This window comes from Antedon bifida, chromosome 9 (genome assembly GCF_963402885.1).
Source record: "Antedon bifida chromosome 9, ecAntBifi1.1, whole genome shotgun sequence".
Taxonomy (NCBI): Eukaryota; Metazoa; Echinodermata; class Crinoidea; order Comatulida; family Antedonidae; genus Antedon; species Antedon bifida.
Genome location: NC_136234.1, coordinates 2,781,162 through 2,799,891, shown reverse-complemented (window position 1 = coordinate 2,799,891; position 18,730 = coordinate 2,781,162). Strand labels below are relative to the sequence as shown.

The 18,730-nt window shown below is 34.5% G+C and overlaps 1 protein-coding gene and 1 non-coding gene across 2 annotated transcripts in view; one reads left to right on the top strand and one right to left on the bottom strand.

Moving 5' to 3' along the window:
* Window positions 1–7,357: 7,357 nt before the first annotated feature.
* The window catches only part of LOC144851857 (WD repeat-containing protein on Y chromosome-like), a 33,344-nt gene continuing 21,971 nt past the window's right edge, over window positions 7,358–18,730 (bottom strand). The window contains exons 19-24 of the mRNA XM_078709507.1: window positions 12,692–13,376; window positions 12,006–12,221; window positions 11,091–11,433; window positions 10,246–10,393; window positions 8,846–9,062; window positions 7,358–7,785 (exon numbers count right to left, since the gene is read on the bottom strand). Of these exons, the coding sequence (XP_078565633.1) occupies window positions 7,537–7,785; window positions 8,846–9,062; window positions 10,246–10,393; window positions 11,091–11,433; window positions 12,006–12,221; window positions 12,692–13,376 (1,858 nt within the window). The 3' untranslated portion in view covers window positions 7,358–7,536. The remainder of the gene's footprint in view (window positions 7,786–8,845; window positions 9,063–10,245; window positions 10,394–11,090; window positions 11,434–12,005; window positions 12,222–12,691; window positions 13,377–18,730) is intronic.
* On the top strand, window positions 12,495–12,567 carry Trnar-ucg (transfer RNA arginine (anticodon UCG)). The gene has a single exon. It is a non-coding gene; the product is annotated as a tRNA-Arg (tRNA).

Sequence of the window (18,730 nt, the reverse complement as noted above, 5' to 3'; positions counted from 1 at the left end):
CCTAACATTCGACTCTGCGCATGTTTATTATGCTATAGTAACTATTTATGTCAAAAAATAAAAAGGTCGAAAATAGTACAGGGATTTTTTCAAAAAATGGCAAAATTTCGACCCTTTTACTTTAAAACTGGTTATGACTTAGACACTTTTGTTATGAGGCTGTCGATATCATCTATATACAAAAAATGCTACCTTTAAGTAACAAAATTTAATAGCATCAGCTCTTCAGATTAAAATTAACACTGATGATTTAGAAAAGGAAATTAGCAATAAAAGAGAAAGAATTTGTAACAAATGGGTTAAAAAATATACTATAAAAATGTATTTCTTATTTTATTTAAAAAATCATGAGTCTCCTCTCCTTAATTGCCTAAGTCACACAGCTGACTTAGGCAGAAACACAAAAAACGATCTGAGCATGTGCAAATGTATATAAAAGCACTCAGATAATGTACAGAGGGCAGTATAATGATATAAGCAGTGAGTTAGGCAGATCATAAGTCAGCTCTCCTTAATTGCCTAAGTCACACAGCTAACTTAAGCAGAAACACAAAAAATATAGTATATTGATATAAACATTGAGTTAGGCAGATCATAAGTCAGCTCTCCTTAATTGCCTAAGTCGCACAGCTGACTTAGGCAGAAACACAAAAAAGGTCAAAATACGCACTTTTTAAAATACTATTATTATGTAATAATATTGCTATATATGCGCATATATTGCGTAATAATCATCTTATAGACGTATAGTAACCATTTATGTCAAACAAAAATGATCGAAATTTTGACAAGCGCAGAACCCACTATTCGACTCTGCGCATGTTTATTTTGATATAGTAACCATTTATGTCAAAAAATAAAAGGGGCGAAAAATGGCAATTTTCCGAAAAAATCCCTGTGCTATAATAGTACAGGGATTTTTTCAAAAAATGTGTCCAATTTTCGACCTTTTTATTTTTCGATAAAACTGGTTACTATAGCATAATTGAAATGCGCAGAACCCAATATTCGACACTGCACATGTTTATTTTGCTATAGTAACCATTTATGTCAAAAAATAGATAAAACTGGTTACTATAGCATAATTGACATGCGCAGACACTAATATTCGACTCTGCGCATATTTATTATGCTATAGTAACTATTTATGTCAAAAAATAAAAGGGTCGAAAAATGGCAATTTTTCGAAAAAATACCTGTGCTATTATAGTACAGGGATTTTTTTCAAAAAATGGCCAATTTTCGACCGTTTTATTTTTCGATAAAACTGTTTGCTATAGCATAATTGACATGCGCAGAACCCACTATTCGACTCTGCGCATGTTTATTTTGCTATAGTAACCATTTATGTCAAAAAATAGATAAAACTGGTTACTATAGCATAATTGACATGCGCAGAAACTAATATTCGACTATGCGCATATTTATTATGTTATAGTAACTATTTATGTCAAAAAATAAAAGGATAGAAAAATGGCCATTTTTCGAAAAAATCCCTGTGCTATAGTACAGGGATTTTTTCTAAAAATGGCAAATTTTCGACCTTTTAATTTTTCGATAGAACTGGTTGCTATAGCATAATTGACATGCGCAGAACCCAATATTCGACTCTGCGCATGTTTATTTTGCTATAGTAACCATTTATGTAAAAAAATAGATAAAACTGGTTACTATAGCATATTTGACATGCGCAGAACCCAATATTCGACTCTGCGCATGTTTATTATGCTGTAGTAACCATTTATGTCAAAAAATAGATAAAACTGGTTACTATAGCATAATTGACATGCGCAGAAACTAATATTCGACTCTGCTCATATTTATTATGCTTTAGTAACTATTTATGTCAAAAAATAAAAGGGTCGAAAAATGGCCATTTTTCGAAAAAATCCCTGTGCTATAGTACAGGGATTTTTTCAAAAAATTGCCAATTTTCATCCTTTTTATTTTTCGATAAAACTGGTTACTATAGCATAATTGACATGCGCAGAACCCACTATTCGACTTTGCGCATGTTTATTTTGCTATAGTAACCATTTATGTCAAAAAATATATAAAACTGGTTACTATAGCATAATTGACATGCGCAGAAACTAATATTCGACTATGCGCATATTTATTATGTTATAGTAACTATTTATGTCAAAAAATAAAAGGATAGAAAAATGGCCATTTTTTGAAAAAATCCCTGTGCTATAGTATAGAGATTTTTTCTAAAAATGGCAAATTTTCGACCTTTTAATTTTTCGATAGAACTGGTTGCTATAGCATAATTGACATGCGCAGAACCCACTATTCGACTCTGCACATGTTTATTTTGCTATAGTAACCATTTATGTCAAGAAATAGATAAAACTGGTTACTATAGCATATTTGACATGCGCAGAACCCAATATTCGACTCTGCGCATGCTTATTATGCTATAGTAACTATGTATGTCAAAAAATAAAAGGGTCGAAAAATGGCCATTTTTCAAAAAAATCCCTGTGCTATAGTACAGGGATTTTTTCAAAAAATGTCCAATTTTCGACCTTTTTATTTTTCGATAAAACTGGTTACTATAGCCTAATTGACATGCGCAGAACCCAATATTCGACTCTGCACATGTTCATTTTGCTATAGTAACCATTTATGTCAAAAAATAGATAAAACTGGTTACTATAGCATAATTGACATGCGCAGACACTAATATTCGACTCTGCGCATGTTTATTATGCTATAGTAACTATTTATGTCAAAAAATAAAGGGTCGAAAAATTGCCATTTTTCGAAAAAATCCCTGTGCTATAGTACAGGGATTTTTTCAAAAAATGTCCAATTTTCGACCTTTTTATTTTTCGATAAAACTGGTTACTATAGCATAATTGACTGCGCAGAACCCAATATTCGACTCTGCACATGTTTATTATGCTATAGTAACCATTTATGTCAAAAAATAGATGAAACTGGTTACTATAGCATAATTGACATGCGCAGACACTAATATTCAACTCTGCGCATGTTTATTATGCTATAGTAACTATTTATGTCAAAAAATAAAAGGGTCGAAAAATGACAATTTTTCGAAAATTTCCCTGTGCTATAGTACAGGGATTTTTTTCAAAAAATGGCCAATTTTCGACCTTTTTATTTTTCGATAAAACTGTTTGCTATAGCATAATTGACATGCGCAGAACCCACTATTCGACTCTGCGCATGTTTATTTTGCTATAGTAACCATTTATGTCAAAAAATAGATAAAACTGGTTACTATAGCATAATTGACATGCGCAGAAACTAATATTCGACTCTGCGCATATTTATTATGCTATAGTAACTATTTATGTAAAAAAATAAAAGGGTCGAAAAATGGCAATTTTTCGAAAAAATACCTGTGCTATAGTACAGGGTTTTTTTCAAAAAATGGCCAATTTTCGACCGTTTTATTTTTCGATAAAACTGTTTGCTATAGCATAATTGACATGCGCAGAACCCACTATTCGACTCTGCACATGTTTATTTTGCTATAGTAACCATTTATGTCAAGAAATAGATAAAACTGGTTACTATAGCATATTTGACATGCGCAGAACCCAATATTCGACTCTGCGCATGTTTATTATGCTATAGTAACTATGTATGTCAAAAAATAAAAGGGTCGAAAAATTGCCATTTTTCCAAAAAATCCCTGTGCTATAGTACAGGGATTTTTTAAAAAAATTGCCAATTTTCGACCTTTTTATTTTACGATAAAACTGGTTACTATAGCATAATTGACATGCGCAGAACCCAATATTCGACTCTGCACATGTTTATTTTGCTATAGTAACCATTTATGTCAAAAAATAGATAAAACTGGTTACTATAGCATATTTGATATGCGCAGAACCTAATATTCGACTCTGCGCATGTTTATTATGCTATAGTAACTATTTATGTCAAAAAATAAAAGGGTCGAAAAATTGCCATTTTTCGAAAAAATCCCTGTGCTATAGTACAGGGATTTTTTCAAAAAATGTCCAATTTTCGACCTTTTTATTTTTCGATAAAACTGGTTACTATAGCATAATTGACTGCGCAGAACCCAATATTCGACTCTGCACATGTTTATTATGCTATAGTAACCATTTATGTCAAAAAATAGATGAAACTGGTTACTATAGCATAATTGACATGCGCAGACACTAATATTCAACTCTGCGCATGTTTATTATGCTATAGTAACTATTTATGTCAAAAAATAAAAGGGTCGAAAAATGACAATTTTTCGAAAATTTCCCTGTGCTATAGTACAGGGATTTTTTTCAAAAAATGGCCAATTTTCGACCTTTTTATTTTTCGATAAAACTGTTTGCTATAGCATAATTGACATGCGCAGAACCCACTATTCGACTCTGCGCATGTTTATTTTGCTATAGTAACCATTTATGTCAAAAAATAGATAAAACTGGTTACTATAGCATAATTGACATGCGCAGAAACTAATATTCGACTCTGCGCATATTTATTATGCTATAGTAACTATTTATGTAAAAAAATAAAAGGGTCGAAAAATGGCAATTTTTCGAAAAAATACCTGTGCTATAGTACAGGGTTTTTTTCAAAAAATGGCCAATTTTCGACCGTTTTATTTTTCGATAAAACTGTTTGCTATAGCATAATTGACATGCGCAGAACCCACTATTCGACTCTGCGCATGTTTATTTTGCTATAGTAACCATTTATGTCAAAAAATAGATAAAACTGGTTACTATAGCATAATTGACATGCGCAGAAACTAATATTCGACTATGCGCATATTTATTATGTTATAGTAACTATTTATGTCAAAAAATAAAAGGATAGAAAAATGGCCATTTTTCGAAAAAATCCCTGTGCTATAGTACAGGGATTTTTTCTAAAAATGGCAAATTTTCGACCTTTTAATTTTTCGATAGAACTGGTTGCTATAGCATAATTGACATGCGCAGAACCCACTATTCGACTCTGCACATGTTTATTTTGCTATAGTAACCATTTATGTCAAGAAATAGATAAAACTGGTTACTATAGCATATTTGACATGCGCAGAACCCAATATTCGACTCTGCGCATGTTTATTATGCTATAGTAACTATGTATGTCAAAAAATAAAAGGGTCGAAAAATGGCCATTTTTCCAAAAAATCCCTGTGCTATAGTACAGGGATTTTTTAAAAAAATTGCCAATTTTCGACCTTTTTATTTTACGATAAAACTGGTTACTATAGCATAATTGACATGCGCAGAACCCAATATTCGACTCTGCACATGTTTATTTTGCTATAGTAACCATTTATGTCAAAAAATAGATAAAACTGGTTACTATAGCATATTTGATATGCGCAGAACCTAATATTCGACTCTGCGCATGTTTATTATGCTATAGTAACTATTTATGTCAAAAAATAAAAGGGTCGAAAAATTGCCATTTTTCGAAAAAATCCCTGTGCTATAGTACAGGGATTTTTTCAAAAATTGTCCAATTTTCGACCTTTTTATTTTTCAATAAAACTGGTTACTATAGCCTAATTGACATGCGCAGAACCCAATATTCGACTCTGCACATGTTTATTTTGCTATAGTAACCATTTATGTCAAAAAATAGATAAAACTGGTTACTATAGCATAATTGACATGCGCAGACACTAATATTCGACTCTGCGCATGTTTATTATGCTATAGTAACTATTTATGTCAAAAAATAAAAGGGTCGAAAAATTGCCATTTTTCGAAAAAATCCCTGTGCTATAGTACAGGGATTTTTTCAAAAAATGTCAAATTTTCGACCTTTTTATTTTTCGATAAAACTGGTTACTATAGCATAATTGACATGCGCAGAACCCAATATTCGACTCTGCAAATGTTTATTATGCTATAGTAACCATTTATGTCAAAAAATAGATGAAACTGGTTACTATAGCATAATTGACATGCGCAGACACTAATATTCGACTCTGCGCATGTTTATTATGCTATAGTAACTATTTATGTCAAAAAATAAAAGGGTCGAAAAATGACAATTTTTCGAAAATTTCCCTGTGCTATAGTACAGGGATTTTTTTCAAAAAATGGCCAATTTTCGACCTTTTTATTTTTCGATAAAACTGTTTGCTATAGCATAATTGACATGCGCAGAACCCACTATTCGACTCTGCGCATGTTTATTTTGCTATAGTAACCATTTATGTCAAAAAATAGATAAAACTGGTTACTATAGCATAATTGACATGCGCAGAAACTAATATTCGACTCTGCGCATATTTATTATGCTATAGTAACTATTTATGTCAAAAAATAAAAGGGTCGAAAAATAGCCATTTTTCGAAAAAATACCTGTGCTATAGTACAGGGATTTTTTCAAAAAATGGCCAATTTTCGACCGTTTTATTTTTCGATAAAACTGTTTGCTATAGCATAATTGACATGCGCAGAACACACTATTCGACTCTGCGCATGTTTATTTTGCTATAGTAACCATTTATGTCAAAAAATAGATAAAACTGGTTACTATAGCATAATTGACATGCGCAGAAACTAATATTCGACTCTGCGCATATTTATTATGCTATAGTAACTATTTATGTCAAAAAATAAAAGGGTCGAAAAATGGCCATTTTTCGAAAAAATACCTGTGCTATAGTACAGGGATTTTTTCAAAAAATGGCAAATTTTCGACCATTTTATTTTTTGATAAAACTGGTTGCTATAACATAATTGACATGCGCAGAACCCACTATTCGACTTTGCACATGTATATTTTGCTATAGTAACCATTTATGTCAAAAAATAGATAAAACTGGTTACTATAGCATAATTGACATGCGCAGAACCCAATATTCGACTCTGCGCATGTTTATTTTGCTATAGTAACCATTTATAGTATAGGGATTTTTTTTTTAAATGGCCAATTTTTGACCTTTTTATTTTTCGATAAAACTGGTTACTATAGCATAACTGACATGCGCAGAACCCAATATTCGACTCTGCGCATGTATATTTTGCTATAGTAACCATTTATGTAAACAAATAGATAAAACTGGTTACTATAACATAATTGACATGCGCAGAACCCAATATTCGACTCTGAACATGTTTATTATGCTATAGTAACTATTTATGTCAAAAAATAAAAGGGTCGAAAAATGGAGATTTTTCTAAAAAAAAATCCCTGTACAATTATAGTACAGGGATTATTCCGAAAATCAGCCGAATTTCGAATGATTATTCTGCGCATGTTACTTCAAACATATTTTGAAAAGTCGATCTTTTGGTCATATTCCAAAAAAAAATCTATATATTTTTTGACACAACTAGTTACTATGACTCTCAGATAATGACAACGCAATATGGGCATATAATATAGCAATATTATCGCATAATATATTTTTACCATTTTTTAGGGACTGTAATTCAAATACTATTACAATACAATTAACTTGATATAATACAACATAATTGCACACTCGTCAAATATATTATAGAAAATATCAATTTTATAAATATAACATAAAATAATTATCTAATAACCAGAAAGTGGCTATTTTTTATTTCCGAAGTGTACAGTGTGCTTTCCAGCTCCACCGCCGCGGCACATAGCTTTTAAAGTACGCTGTTTATTCAGAAACTCTTGTAATCGGCTTCTCTTGCCCGTACCTTTGCCGCCAGTGTCAGCGGCGTCTGAGGCAGATTGGTGCTGGCGAAGGTGCATCTCTTGTAGGGTGATTGGAACAGTGATCTCTTTGATTGGTGCTAGGTTTGTGAATGGTAGAGAGGAGTAAACAACAACCTGTCAACAAATAGATCATAATTACCAAGAAGTTTGGAATTCATATCTCCAATCTGCCAAGTTAGCATCACTTCGCTTTTCACTCTTTTATCTCTAGTGGAGTTAGATGAAATGTGTCTTTCATATTATATATGTGTCACAGTGAAAACCGACTCACACACGATCTGAACCAAACTTTTCTATATGAAGTCGAGAATTATTAAATTGAAAACTATCACTTTAATAAATTGCCCGTATGAACAGTCAAACATTTTATTTACGGTCGCCGTGGGAATAGTGGCTGTAAATTAGGATTAACATCCAATGTTAGCTGAGCTAATGCACTTTTGAAAAGTATTAAAGTAGTTAAACAGATGATTGTTGAGCAGCAAACATGCTGGCAACGTGAAATCTAAATACGCCTAAATTGATCCGAAAACTTATTGAGGGCGCAATCTCCAACTTATTTATTTAGCAAAAGCATGAATCATATAGAAGAAACAAGCGTATAAACTAAACTCAACGCGTGAAACAACAACTCGTAGATACATGCAATTTATAAGAAACTGAACATATTTATTTTATTTATTTATTTTTGCGACCGCATCGTCAAAAAGGCTATCACAAATAGGATGATATATATATATAACACTGTGGGTAGAAATTAAAGTACTTTTTGCCTTCACGTACTACCTTTGTCAATTATACTTTGTGATTATAATTTAAAATATCCTTTTAGTTTTATATATTCAATTTAACGAATTTTGAAAATACGTATACTGTACTAGACATAGACTATATCTGCTACAGTAGCCAACTTTAGCTTGTAAACTTTGGCAAGGAAACATGCTAGTGTTGACCAGTTGACAAACTGCAGAAAACTAGTTTCCACAAGTTATGCCTAGGCTAGGCTGCACTGGTAAACTTTTTATTTCTGTTAGTTCGTATAGTTTGCAATAAAAAGGTTTGATAACAATATGTTTTGTTCCCATTGTAGAACGCAACGTACGCGTAACGCAAGGACGTAAAAAAACAAACAAGTGAGTCGGCCAATGATAATTATAACAAATAAAATAATTACTTGGTTTTGGTTGTGCTTGATCTCTGGTAGCGTTGGCGGAATTTTATGACGTGTTTTCGGTTTGTATGATTTGCCTAGTATTGCACTAGTGCCGCCCCGCCAAGCCTTGTCATCGTCTTCATCTTCAAGATGTGACGGATCAAACGAGCTATCATATGCTTTATGGTGGTCCGCTTTTTGGTTTCGATGGATTATCATCATAATGTTCTTGGCCAACCTGCGGATAAAAGACATTATCTTTATATAACTTCATTATATTGAGCTAATCTGTTAGAATAATGTCAGAATAATCTGTTTAATTATGATAAGCGTTAATATGCCTGAGTATCATCGTAATAATGCTGACATTCTTATTATTAACTAACGATTTTCTCCAACTTGGACAAAACGCAACGAGGTAGGCACAATTCGTAAGTGTGTTGACCAATCGCAAGCGACTGTCCGGATGATCCATCGCGTCAAATTATGGCTTAGGTCCAAGTGGAAACCGCGCTTAATTTCCCAATACAAAAGGTTATATTTAAGAGGATCAATATCGGCGAATATAAAAGATGTAAAAAAATCTAAAAAGGGAAGGAGAGAGAGAGAGAGAACTGAGTTTAATTAGAACTTCATATAATAACTTGATATGATATTTCGTAGTCATACAAGATGATATAATAATCAGCTATATTACTATTACTATCCTTCTCTTTCTCGATACATATTATTAAAGGAATTATTTATTTTAACGATCATTTTATTACAGATCACATACATTACGTTGATTTATTTATTACCTCAATCAGAAGTTTATTAATGTTTAGTGCGCATGTCAATCAACCATCAGGAAGAAGTCGCACCCGCATATGATATTACCAGAAATCAGGACTATAATATTATATGCCAATATTAATCAATGTTTGGTATATATAGAGCAATGAAGTTGTGCTGGCATCTTAAAACATCTTAAAAACAAAAACTCCACTCTCTATATCAATAAAAGTATATATAACGAGTTTGAGGGCGTCAGCTTCAATAAGGACATAACTGTCAAGGTAGAAGGCGTTCAGTGATCTACTCCAACTGCCCGATTACCAGCGAGGAGTTGGAGGAGCTACATCTTCTGATTAACTGCCGAAAAAAACCCCGCCGGCTTAATAATTTAGAAATTGTTGGCTTCTCTGTCGAGGTTTTATTTAGTTTTAAATTAGAATTTGAGGACGTCACTGTCAAGGTAGTCACTAGAGTACCTATAAGCAAGGCAATCTAACAACAGGATACCGAGTTCCGAAGATCAAAGGCTTTATCTGTGGCTGCGACACCATCAGTTCCACGGCACAACGCGCCGCGGAGAATATATACATAGTACAGTACTGTTAGTATTTTCGCGGCCAGACATAAGATCAAACATCACTAACCTCCACCTCGATCGAATACCTCCATTCAACACCTTCAATGTCAAAGCAGACGCCACACGTTGAACGTCACGTGGCATTCGACGTGACATGTTCTCCGGATCAATCGGTTCAACTAATTTAGGCCAGCCGCCCTTTTGACCAAAGGTACCTATAGGATAAAAAGAGTGCAATCATTATTTCAACAAACCACTCTGTGAAAATTTCGATTAAGCTTGGTTCCCACTAGGACGGAACGCAAGTTAATTGATCAAGCGAGAGTAAGCGGGTAATCCATCGCGTTTTGATTGGTCGAATTACTTGCGGCGGTGCGCTTCTTACGTCGTTGCCCTGGGTCCTAGTGTGGGAGCCAAGCATTGTGACTTGGTGGTTTAATGTAAAGGCGGTTGTACGTTGGTCAATTTAATAAATTTGAAGAGCATGCATTTGCGAGGAAACTTCACAAACTATTCTCAGAAATCTCATGGTGGGCTGAATGCTATAGATAAGTATGAGGGCGATGTATATCTAAATCTTTGTACCAAATTGAGATACGGCACAATATTCGGATTCGTCGTTCGAATATCACGAAGTTTAGCGAGTATTAAGCTTGGTTCCCACTAGCGACACAAGGACGTAACGCAACGTAGGTGATTTGTCCAATCACAAGCGATGGATTATTCGAACAGTGGCTTGTAATTGGTCGCTTGATTGCGTTGCGCGTACGTCCTCGCGTTGCGTCTCTAGTGGCAAACAAGCCTTAGTAATATACACATAGAGAACTTCTAATAACACCCTGTTATAATACGACTTGCAGAACTCTCTGGTAAAACTCCTATTTACTGAACCTTTCTTGACATTTGTCTTACCTATATATCGTCCACATATCGTCCATAGCCGCACACTACAGTCACTGCTACACGTTATCAGTAATTCCTTATCCTCTGCGTACGAGACACTTGCTATGCTTGCCAAATGCGCACGAAATGAGTTTAATTTCGGTGGCCATTTCAGAGTTTTCTCCGGGTTTGTTGTCGCCGGTGGTGGCCTGAAGCCAGACAGGATTTTATCCTCGTATTTTTGAGTTAATGATTTCAAAATTTCGGTTTGCTTTGTGTACGGAAATCGGCTTCGCCGTTTTGCAGTGTCGCGATCGGCTGAGGCTTTGCGTCCTTCAGATGGGTTTATGCAGTATTCTGTTATGTCCCAAACCTGTGGAATACACACAAAAACTGTAAATACATTTTAAGGTTGTCACATTCATAGTAATCAATATTATCGACAGGCATATTCGACTGATCACTTACGAGCTTCTCAAATTGCTCGCAAATGTCTAGTCGCAGAGCAAGGAGTCAGAAGCTATAAGATCTACTCAAAACAGAGCAGTCGTAGACTTCTTTAAAAATCAATGTTACATGTACAATTTTCCTGCTGTGTGAATGTAGAATTTCGTTTTTTTATAACATCTGTGTTTGTCAAAAATCCTGAATTAGATATATTTTATTGTACCTTTTCTAAGTTGAATGAACACAGTGCTGCCAATCTATAGATTAGATTAACTATTAGGCTTTTCCTTTTTTAAATTTTATATGTGTTTTTATATTTATATCTATATTTTCATCCTGTAATTCGTGTAGCCCTATACACTGTTGGGTGTGAAATAATAAAATACAAATAAATACAAAAGTCGAAAAAGCCTTTATTTTTGTGATTATTATTTCTATCATGATTACTATTATTACATTTGGTGACAATAAATGTAGAAAAAAGAACAAAGAATTTACCTTAATATATCCTAATGTATCGCCTGTTATCAGAAATTCATTTTTGCTGTCTGTGGTCATAGCAACAACAGCTTCATTAGGTTTGTGCGCGGCAGTAAACTGGCCTAGCAAGCCTCCTTTGTGATGTATCGACCAGGCTCGAACCCAGCCTTCAGCACCACTTGCTATCAGCGTAGCAGTGTCTTTGTCATTTGGACGTGTTTGTAGGAACAAAACCTAGACAAAAGTAGGCCTAGATGTTACGATATTTATACTAATTCGTGGACCAGTGGATAAGCTATCAGACCTCGAATAATAGATAGGTCCGAGACGTCCTATACCATACTATCGAGGTTGACTTGTGCTCAGACGTTATGTTTAGTGTACGGACTACAGCGCACAGCTTAACATATGGCCACATACCTTTATGACGTATCAATCATTAACTATTTTGAAACTGTATTCCGAGTTAAAACACACTTTCAGAAAACTTCAACCTTACACCAGGAAGGCCGCGTGGCCCAACGGATAAGGCGTCCGACTTCGAATCGGAAGATTGTGGGTTCGAGTCCCATCGTGGTCGATATTTTTTTTGCTTTATTTTGCATTTAGATAACGTTTATGTCGAGTTTATGAATTTGTATTTCCTTTACCAGGGCAAAAAAGGAATAGGCCTCACAAGTTAATTTATCTATGAAAACACTAACCTTATCTACCGAGGCTTCGTGTTTTCTACTGTATTCTTCATAGTTGTCTGCATCAATGAAAAATTCTGACGATTTTCCCGCCATTTTATCCAAAGCACTGATCTCTTTTGGTGGGTCATTCGAGCTATGTTCGTCTGCAGTGTCTGTCACAAATGTAAGGCTGCTGTCAGGCCGAGAGGACGTGTTCTCTGTGTTGCCGTCTTCAGCGACGCTATTTCTACTTTTTCTATTTATGGCGGGAAGAACAGTCGTACCACTTAGTTCTTTAACTTTTCCTACACTCTCTGTGTCGTCTGCTGTAAATGATCCACGAGTGCTCTTTCTTCCGACGGACTGACTGACCGACTGACCATCATCTGATTTACTATAAGTGTTTCCGCATGATAATTTTAAATTTGAGAGTCTGTCAAGTTTGGTAGTGCTGCCCTCAATTTTTGGAAAACTTTGTTTCGATTCATGTCTGTCCATAAGAGTTGATGTGGCTGTGTGGCCGACAGACTGACCTTTGGCACTCTCATTTGCGTTCAGTCTGCAAAGCGCATGCGCTGTTTCCAGTGACCATATCAAAATGTCTCCGTCGTAAGATGATGTTGCTATGATACTAGGATCATAATACGATAACGATAAAATATCTTCTTTATGTTTCGATTCCCATTGCCTGGAGTCATCATCCTCATCAGAATCACTAAACAACAACAGAAAAATAATGATGATTAATTTACATTTTAAATATTAAAGATGTATTGTCCCCCAAAAACATGAAAAATGAAGATTATTTAAATCAGACTTTGAATATGTTATTTTGTACTTTTAATAAAGTTAATCACTTCCGTTAAAAAAAAATTATGTTTTCACTTATAAAATGACAAAATAAATGGTTAAATTCAACCAAAATTTGACCATTTTTTGCTTTAAATACAGTTTTTTCAGGTAAATACATTTTTTCGATCCAAGTTTTGGTGAAGGTGGATAACTATTATGTTACATTAAAATGGCAAATTAAAAAATAAAATTTACGAATTATTTTTTCAGGGGGACAATACATCTTTAAGTGCGAGCTTTCGATTTGCGAAGACCGACGACCAAACTACATCGTGTTAATTCATTGTGCGCATGCGGGGATATGTGTTTCCTTTCTCCTCACACCTCGACACAGTGTTGATAGTGTTTAGGTCCAGGAAACAATCGATGAAACATCGGTTGGTCGTCGAAGAGCTGTATATGCCACCGTCGCACTGCACAGATACATGGACTATTCCCTTTTCACGTAAGCATGGTTCCCACTAGAACGCAACGCAGCGACGTTTTGACGCAAAGTGCTGTATTGCGTAATCACAATTGGGAACCGACGACGCAAATGCAATGCTGCAAATATCGCAGATTTTATTTCACACAGGCGAGGGCAAACACAATCGGAAGGGTATTTCCTTACGTTGCGTAAGTTGCGTTGCGTCCTAGTGGGAACCACGCTTTAAGGCTACTAACAATAGTCTAGAGGAATTATACCAAAAAAAGTACAAATTAAAAATATAATTATAGATTATAAGCCTGCTTTATTGGCTCTCTCAACTTGCTAACAATAACATTTTTATCAATTGAAAGCATAAAATATTGCAATGAATAGAGACACTAATAAAGTGATAAATAAAATCCCTATTGCATTCATAACAAGGACATAAAAATGCAAAAATGATTAGACGGACACGTGATGGCCGTTATCGACTTCCGTACAGTAATGACCACATGACCCCTCTCCTTTGTCTCGTAATTCTCAAAACGTGTGGCGACAGCGTAGTGAAAATACGCAAATCCCACTAACAATACTTAAGAATTTTATATTGGTCATAAAAGAACGATTGAATAATTGTAAAATAATTCTTAAGACGGTTTAATACTTATTTATCCTAGTTTAAGCCAGCAGAGCTTTAGGATCTAATCGCTGCTGCAGTATTCTTAACTTGTTCAGATTGGAGTAAGGCTTTTTAGTAGGTAGTTAGGGAATTTTAGGTCAAAAAAATGCCAATCTGTGAAATAATTATTAACAAAGGTTTTTCAGTGGATTCATGTTCTAATGCATCCCAAGTCATCCCAAAAAATTCCTCCATGAATTTTGACCTGGGGAAAGGAGGTCATTTTGAGGTCAAAGGTCATTTGGTGTCAAATTAGAGATACGCCTGTTATTGTTTTAATAACGTTGTGAATTTTGAATGTACCTCATTTTATTTAGTATCAAATGATAGCTTACTAAATTATCTTTATTTTGATATATAGTTATGCAGGTATATATTGGGTTATAGTATGAATTTTGGTCAATTAATACTAATTTATAAGTATTTTTTCCAAAAAAACAAAAAAATTATATTTTTTACACCAGAAAAAAAAATTAAGGTAGCACTCAATGGTAACGAAACTTCTCTAAAAATATCTCTCCAATATAATGATCATGTGTAAAAAAATTTGAATCATTTGATAGTTGATTGTGGACATGGGTGTAGATTGAAGTTATTGAGACTAAAACTGAGAAATATCATGTTTTTCATGTACTCTGTACTGTTTATCATGTAAACAAAATGGCCACTATTTTCATACAACATGCTATATTGTATTGAGTTAATTTTGGTGTCAAATTGTTCACAATGTATATGTTAATATTAGTTCTAATAGAAAATTTTTTGTAAAATTGACCGGAAACCCCATTTCCAGCAATTTTGACCTTTGACCTCTTTTCGCCATATCTAAGTAACGGCAGGTCGGAGAGAATTAAAACTAGGAGCAAATTGTTCCCAATATGTATATTAATATTCAGTTTAACAGAAGATCTTGCTTGAAAATGACCGGAAGTGTGGTTATTGACCTTTGACCTCTTTTCGCCATATCTAAGTAACGGCAGGTCAGAGAGAATTAAAACTAAGAGCAAATTGTTCCCAAGATATATATTTATATTCAGTTTAACAGAAGATCTTGCCTGAAAATGACCGGAAGTGTGGTTATTGACCTTTGACATAAATTTATAGTTTATATATTCTAGTATTACTACTATCACCCATTTTTTTATGAAATTTTAACCTTTGACTTGTTTTTCTCATCTAAATAATGACATGGCATAGAGAGTTGGAACTAAGCGCAAATTGTTTATAATAATAACTATACAAAAAGTACATAAGAGCCTCTCGGGATGGATTTTAATTCAAAGAGGTGTTAGGGGCGGGGTGGGGGAGGGGGGTGTGTGGTGGTTGTTTGGTAACATATAATATTATATCTTAATTTAAAGAAATATTTACAGAATGGTCAGAAGTTATTGGACAACATAATACAGTGTTAATATGTCTCAACAAAAGTTAAAATTTGAGCTGCAGACCAGCAAATCGATATGAGTTCCTTAAGAATCGTATGTAATAGCTTTTTCCCATATGGTCGAATCCATATTATAAGACAAACAGTTTCATCCAGATATCCATGTATCTCCAATAAAGGGCATGTATGGCCATAGAGAATCCAGAGGTTACTCCTGGTTCATTTTGGCAAATCCATATGGGTTCCTTAAGGATCAGGGTTGCACAGATAGGCTGGAATCCACAGTTTTACCCGATATATTTCTAATACAGGGCCTTATGTAGCCAAATGCATTGATCTGATAGATGGGCCAAATGTAGAACTGAACATAATCATAATAATAATATCCTGGATGTATGTAGCTCCTAATATTGTGAAACCTCTAAGCGATGTACACAAACTAATACGATTAAAGGGATTCCAACCATGCCAAAAATAAAACCCAAACCGAAGTAAGGGGATACGCTCTCGTCACTAACCAGAGATCGGTCTAATTGAACCTCGGACAGCACTAGTTGTGTCTCGGTCATCCCGGACTTGGGCGCCTCCTGCCCTACTTAAACTAGATCTAAAAAAATCTAGGTGGCATGGAAAAGGAGAAAAAAGGGGAGTAATATGCTTTATTAAACAATATATGTTAACAAATATGTCTTAAAAAAAGCCATTGACTGTGCATCTTTAATGCAGTTTGGAAGAGAATTGCAAAGCATAGGAGCTGCATAAGATAATGCACGGTGACCATAAGATGGTCTTCACTTTAGCAGGAACAAGATGATTCTGAGAATTGGAACGAAGACTGTGACAACAGGATTGTGGAGTGAAAACATGAAGAGATTTATATGTGAGCAGCAATATCTTGAAGTTGAGCCAGTGCAGTTCATGCAAGATAGGTGTTATGTGGTTCGACACACTATACGGGCAGCACTATTGTGTAACATCTGCAACTTCCTAAGCAGGGTCTTGGGCAGTGCGACATGAAAACTGTTACAGTAGTGCAAACGTGATTATATAAAGGCATGCAGAAGTCGTGCAGTTGTTACCCTATCCAGAAATCTACAAATTAGACCAATCTTCCTAATCCCAACCATAGCAGAACGATGGCATTGATGTTAGCATCCATCTGCAAGTGGGAATCCATGTAAACCCCAAGATTTCGAACTTCTGGGGATGGGTTAAGATCTAATAAAGAAGATGGTTGCAATGGCAGAGATGATGTAATATGGATAAGCATACAGTAGAGAACCACGGAAGGGTCTAAATAGATGACCTGCTGTTGGTTCATTTTAGGCAAATCCATATGGATTCCTTAAGGATCGAGAGTGCACAGGCAGCTTTATTCCATGAACCCACATTGTCATCCATTATATTTCCAATATGGGGCTTTGTGTAGCCCCAGCCACATAGTGAACCCAGAAGGTATCCATGAAGGACCTGCCCTTGGGTTAATTTGGGTAAATCCATAAATGTTCCTTTAAGTATCAAGGGTGCACAGGCAGATTTATTCCATGGACATATCTATATGAAACCACATTTTCATCCCACATACAGTATTTCCAATATAGGGCCTCTTGTAGCCCAACATAGAGAATCCAGAAGGGTCCATGGAAGATCGGCTCTTGGGTTTATTTGGGCAAATCCATAATCAAGATCAAGGGTGCATATTTAGTTTTATTATATATGGTCCAATCTATGAACTATTTACCCTATATTAATTACTAATAATACAAGGCCTTATGTAGCGCACCACATAGAGATCCCAAAAGGGTCCTTAGAGGGTTCATTCGGGCAAATCCATATGGGTTAGGTTTTTTTTTTTTAGTTTATCCTGTTATGAGACAGACTATATGGTAAATGTTTGACCCATGTCCATTACAGAGCCGGTATGGCCCATGAATATAGCATGTGAGATTAGGAGGAGACAAAATTAACTTTTGGGATAAGGGTACTTTATTATAAAATAACAAAATATGTGAGGTCAGAAGACATAATTAACTTTTTCGGATAGGGATACATTATGGGTGTGTGTTTGTTTTGTGTGTGTAATCGCGTTTTCGAACCTTAGTTAATATATGGCTCCTCCCACTCAGACTTGCCTTTTGGACTTTGCCACCTTCTTTTAATTTCTATTATTTATTACACAGAATTGAAATTTTGACATTCTTTTATTGATTCTCTGATGAAAGTTATGATTTGTATGTTACATTTTATTTTTTTAAACCTTATTATTACGTTTCATTGTTGTTCTTTATTATGTTTCTATTCTGCAATTGAAGGAAATAAATGTTTATTTTGAATTTGAATTTATTATGATAGGAGAATTCAAATATGTAATCTGGCTAAATGTTTTTCAGCATTAAATAAAGCTTTTTTTGAGGAAAATACCATAATAAACAATTTTTGGTAGAATAGGCCTACTTTATTAATATATATGAATATGCCCATAAGAAACATTAAGTCTCTACGACCAATGGTCTTCAGAATACAGCTTCATGACCATCTAAGGTCATGATTTTCCACCATTTCTAATTCATTTTTTATAAAATACTTTATTACAAGTAATATAAATATGCATATAAGAAACATTTTGATGCCAAAAGTAAGTCTCTAGGACCAAGGATCGCCGAGATACATGTGTTATATGCCTTAAAAGGTCAAAGGTTATTTTCCACCATTTCTAATGAATTTTTGAAAAAATACTTCATTATA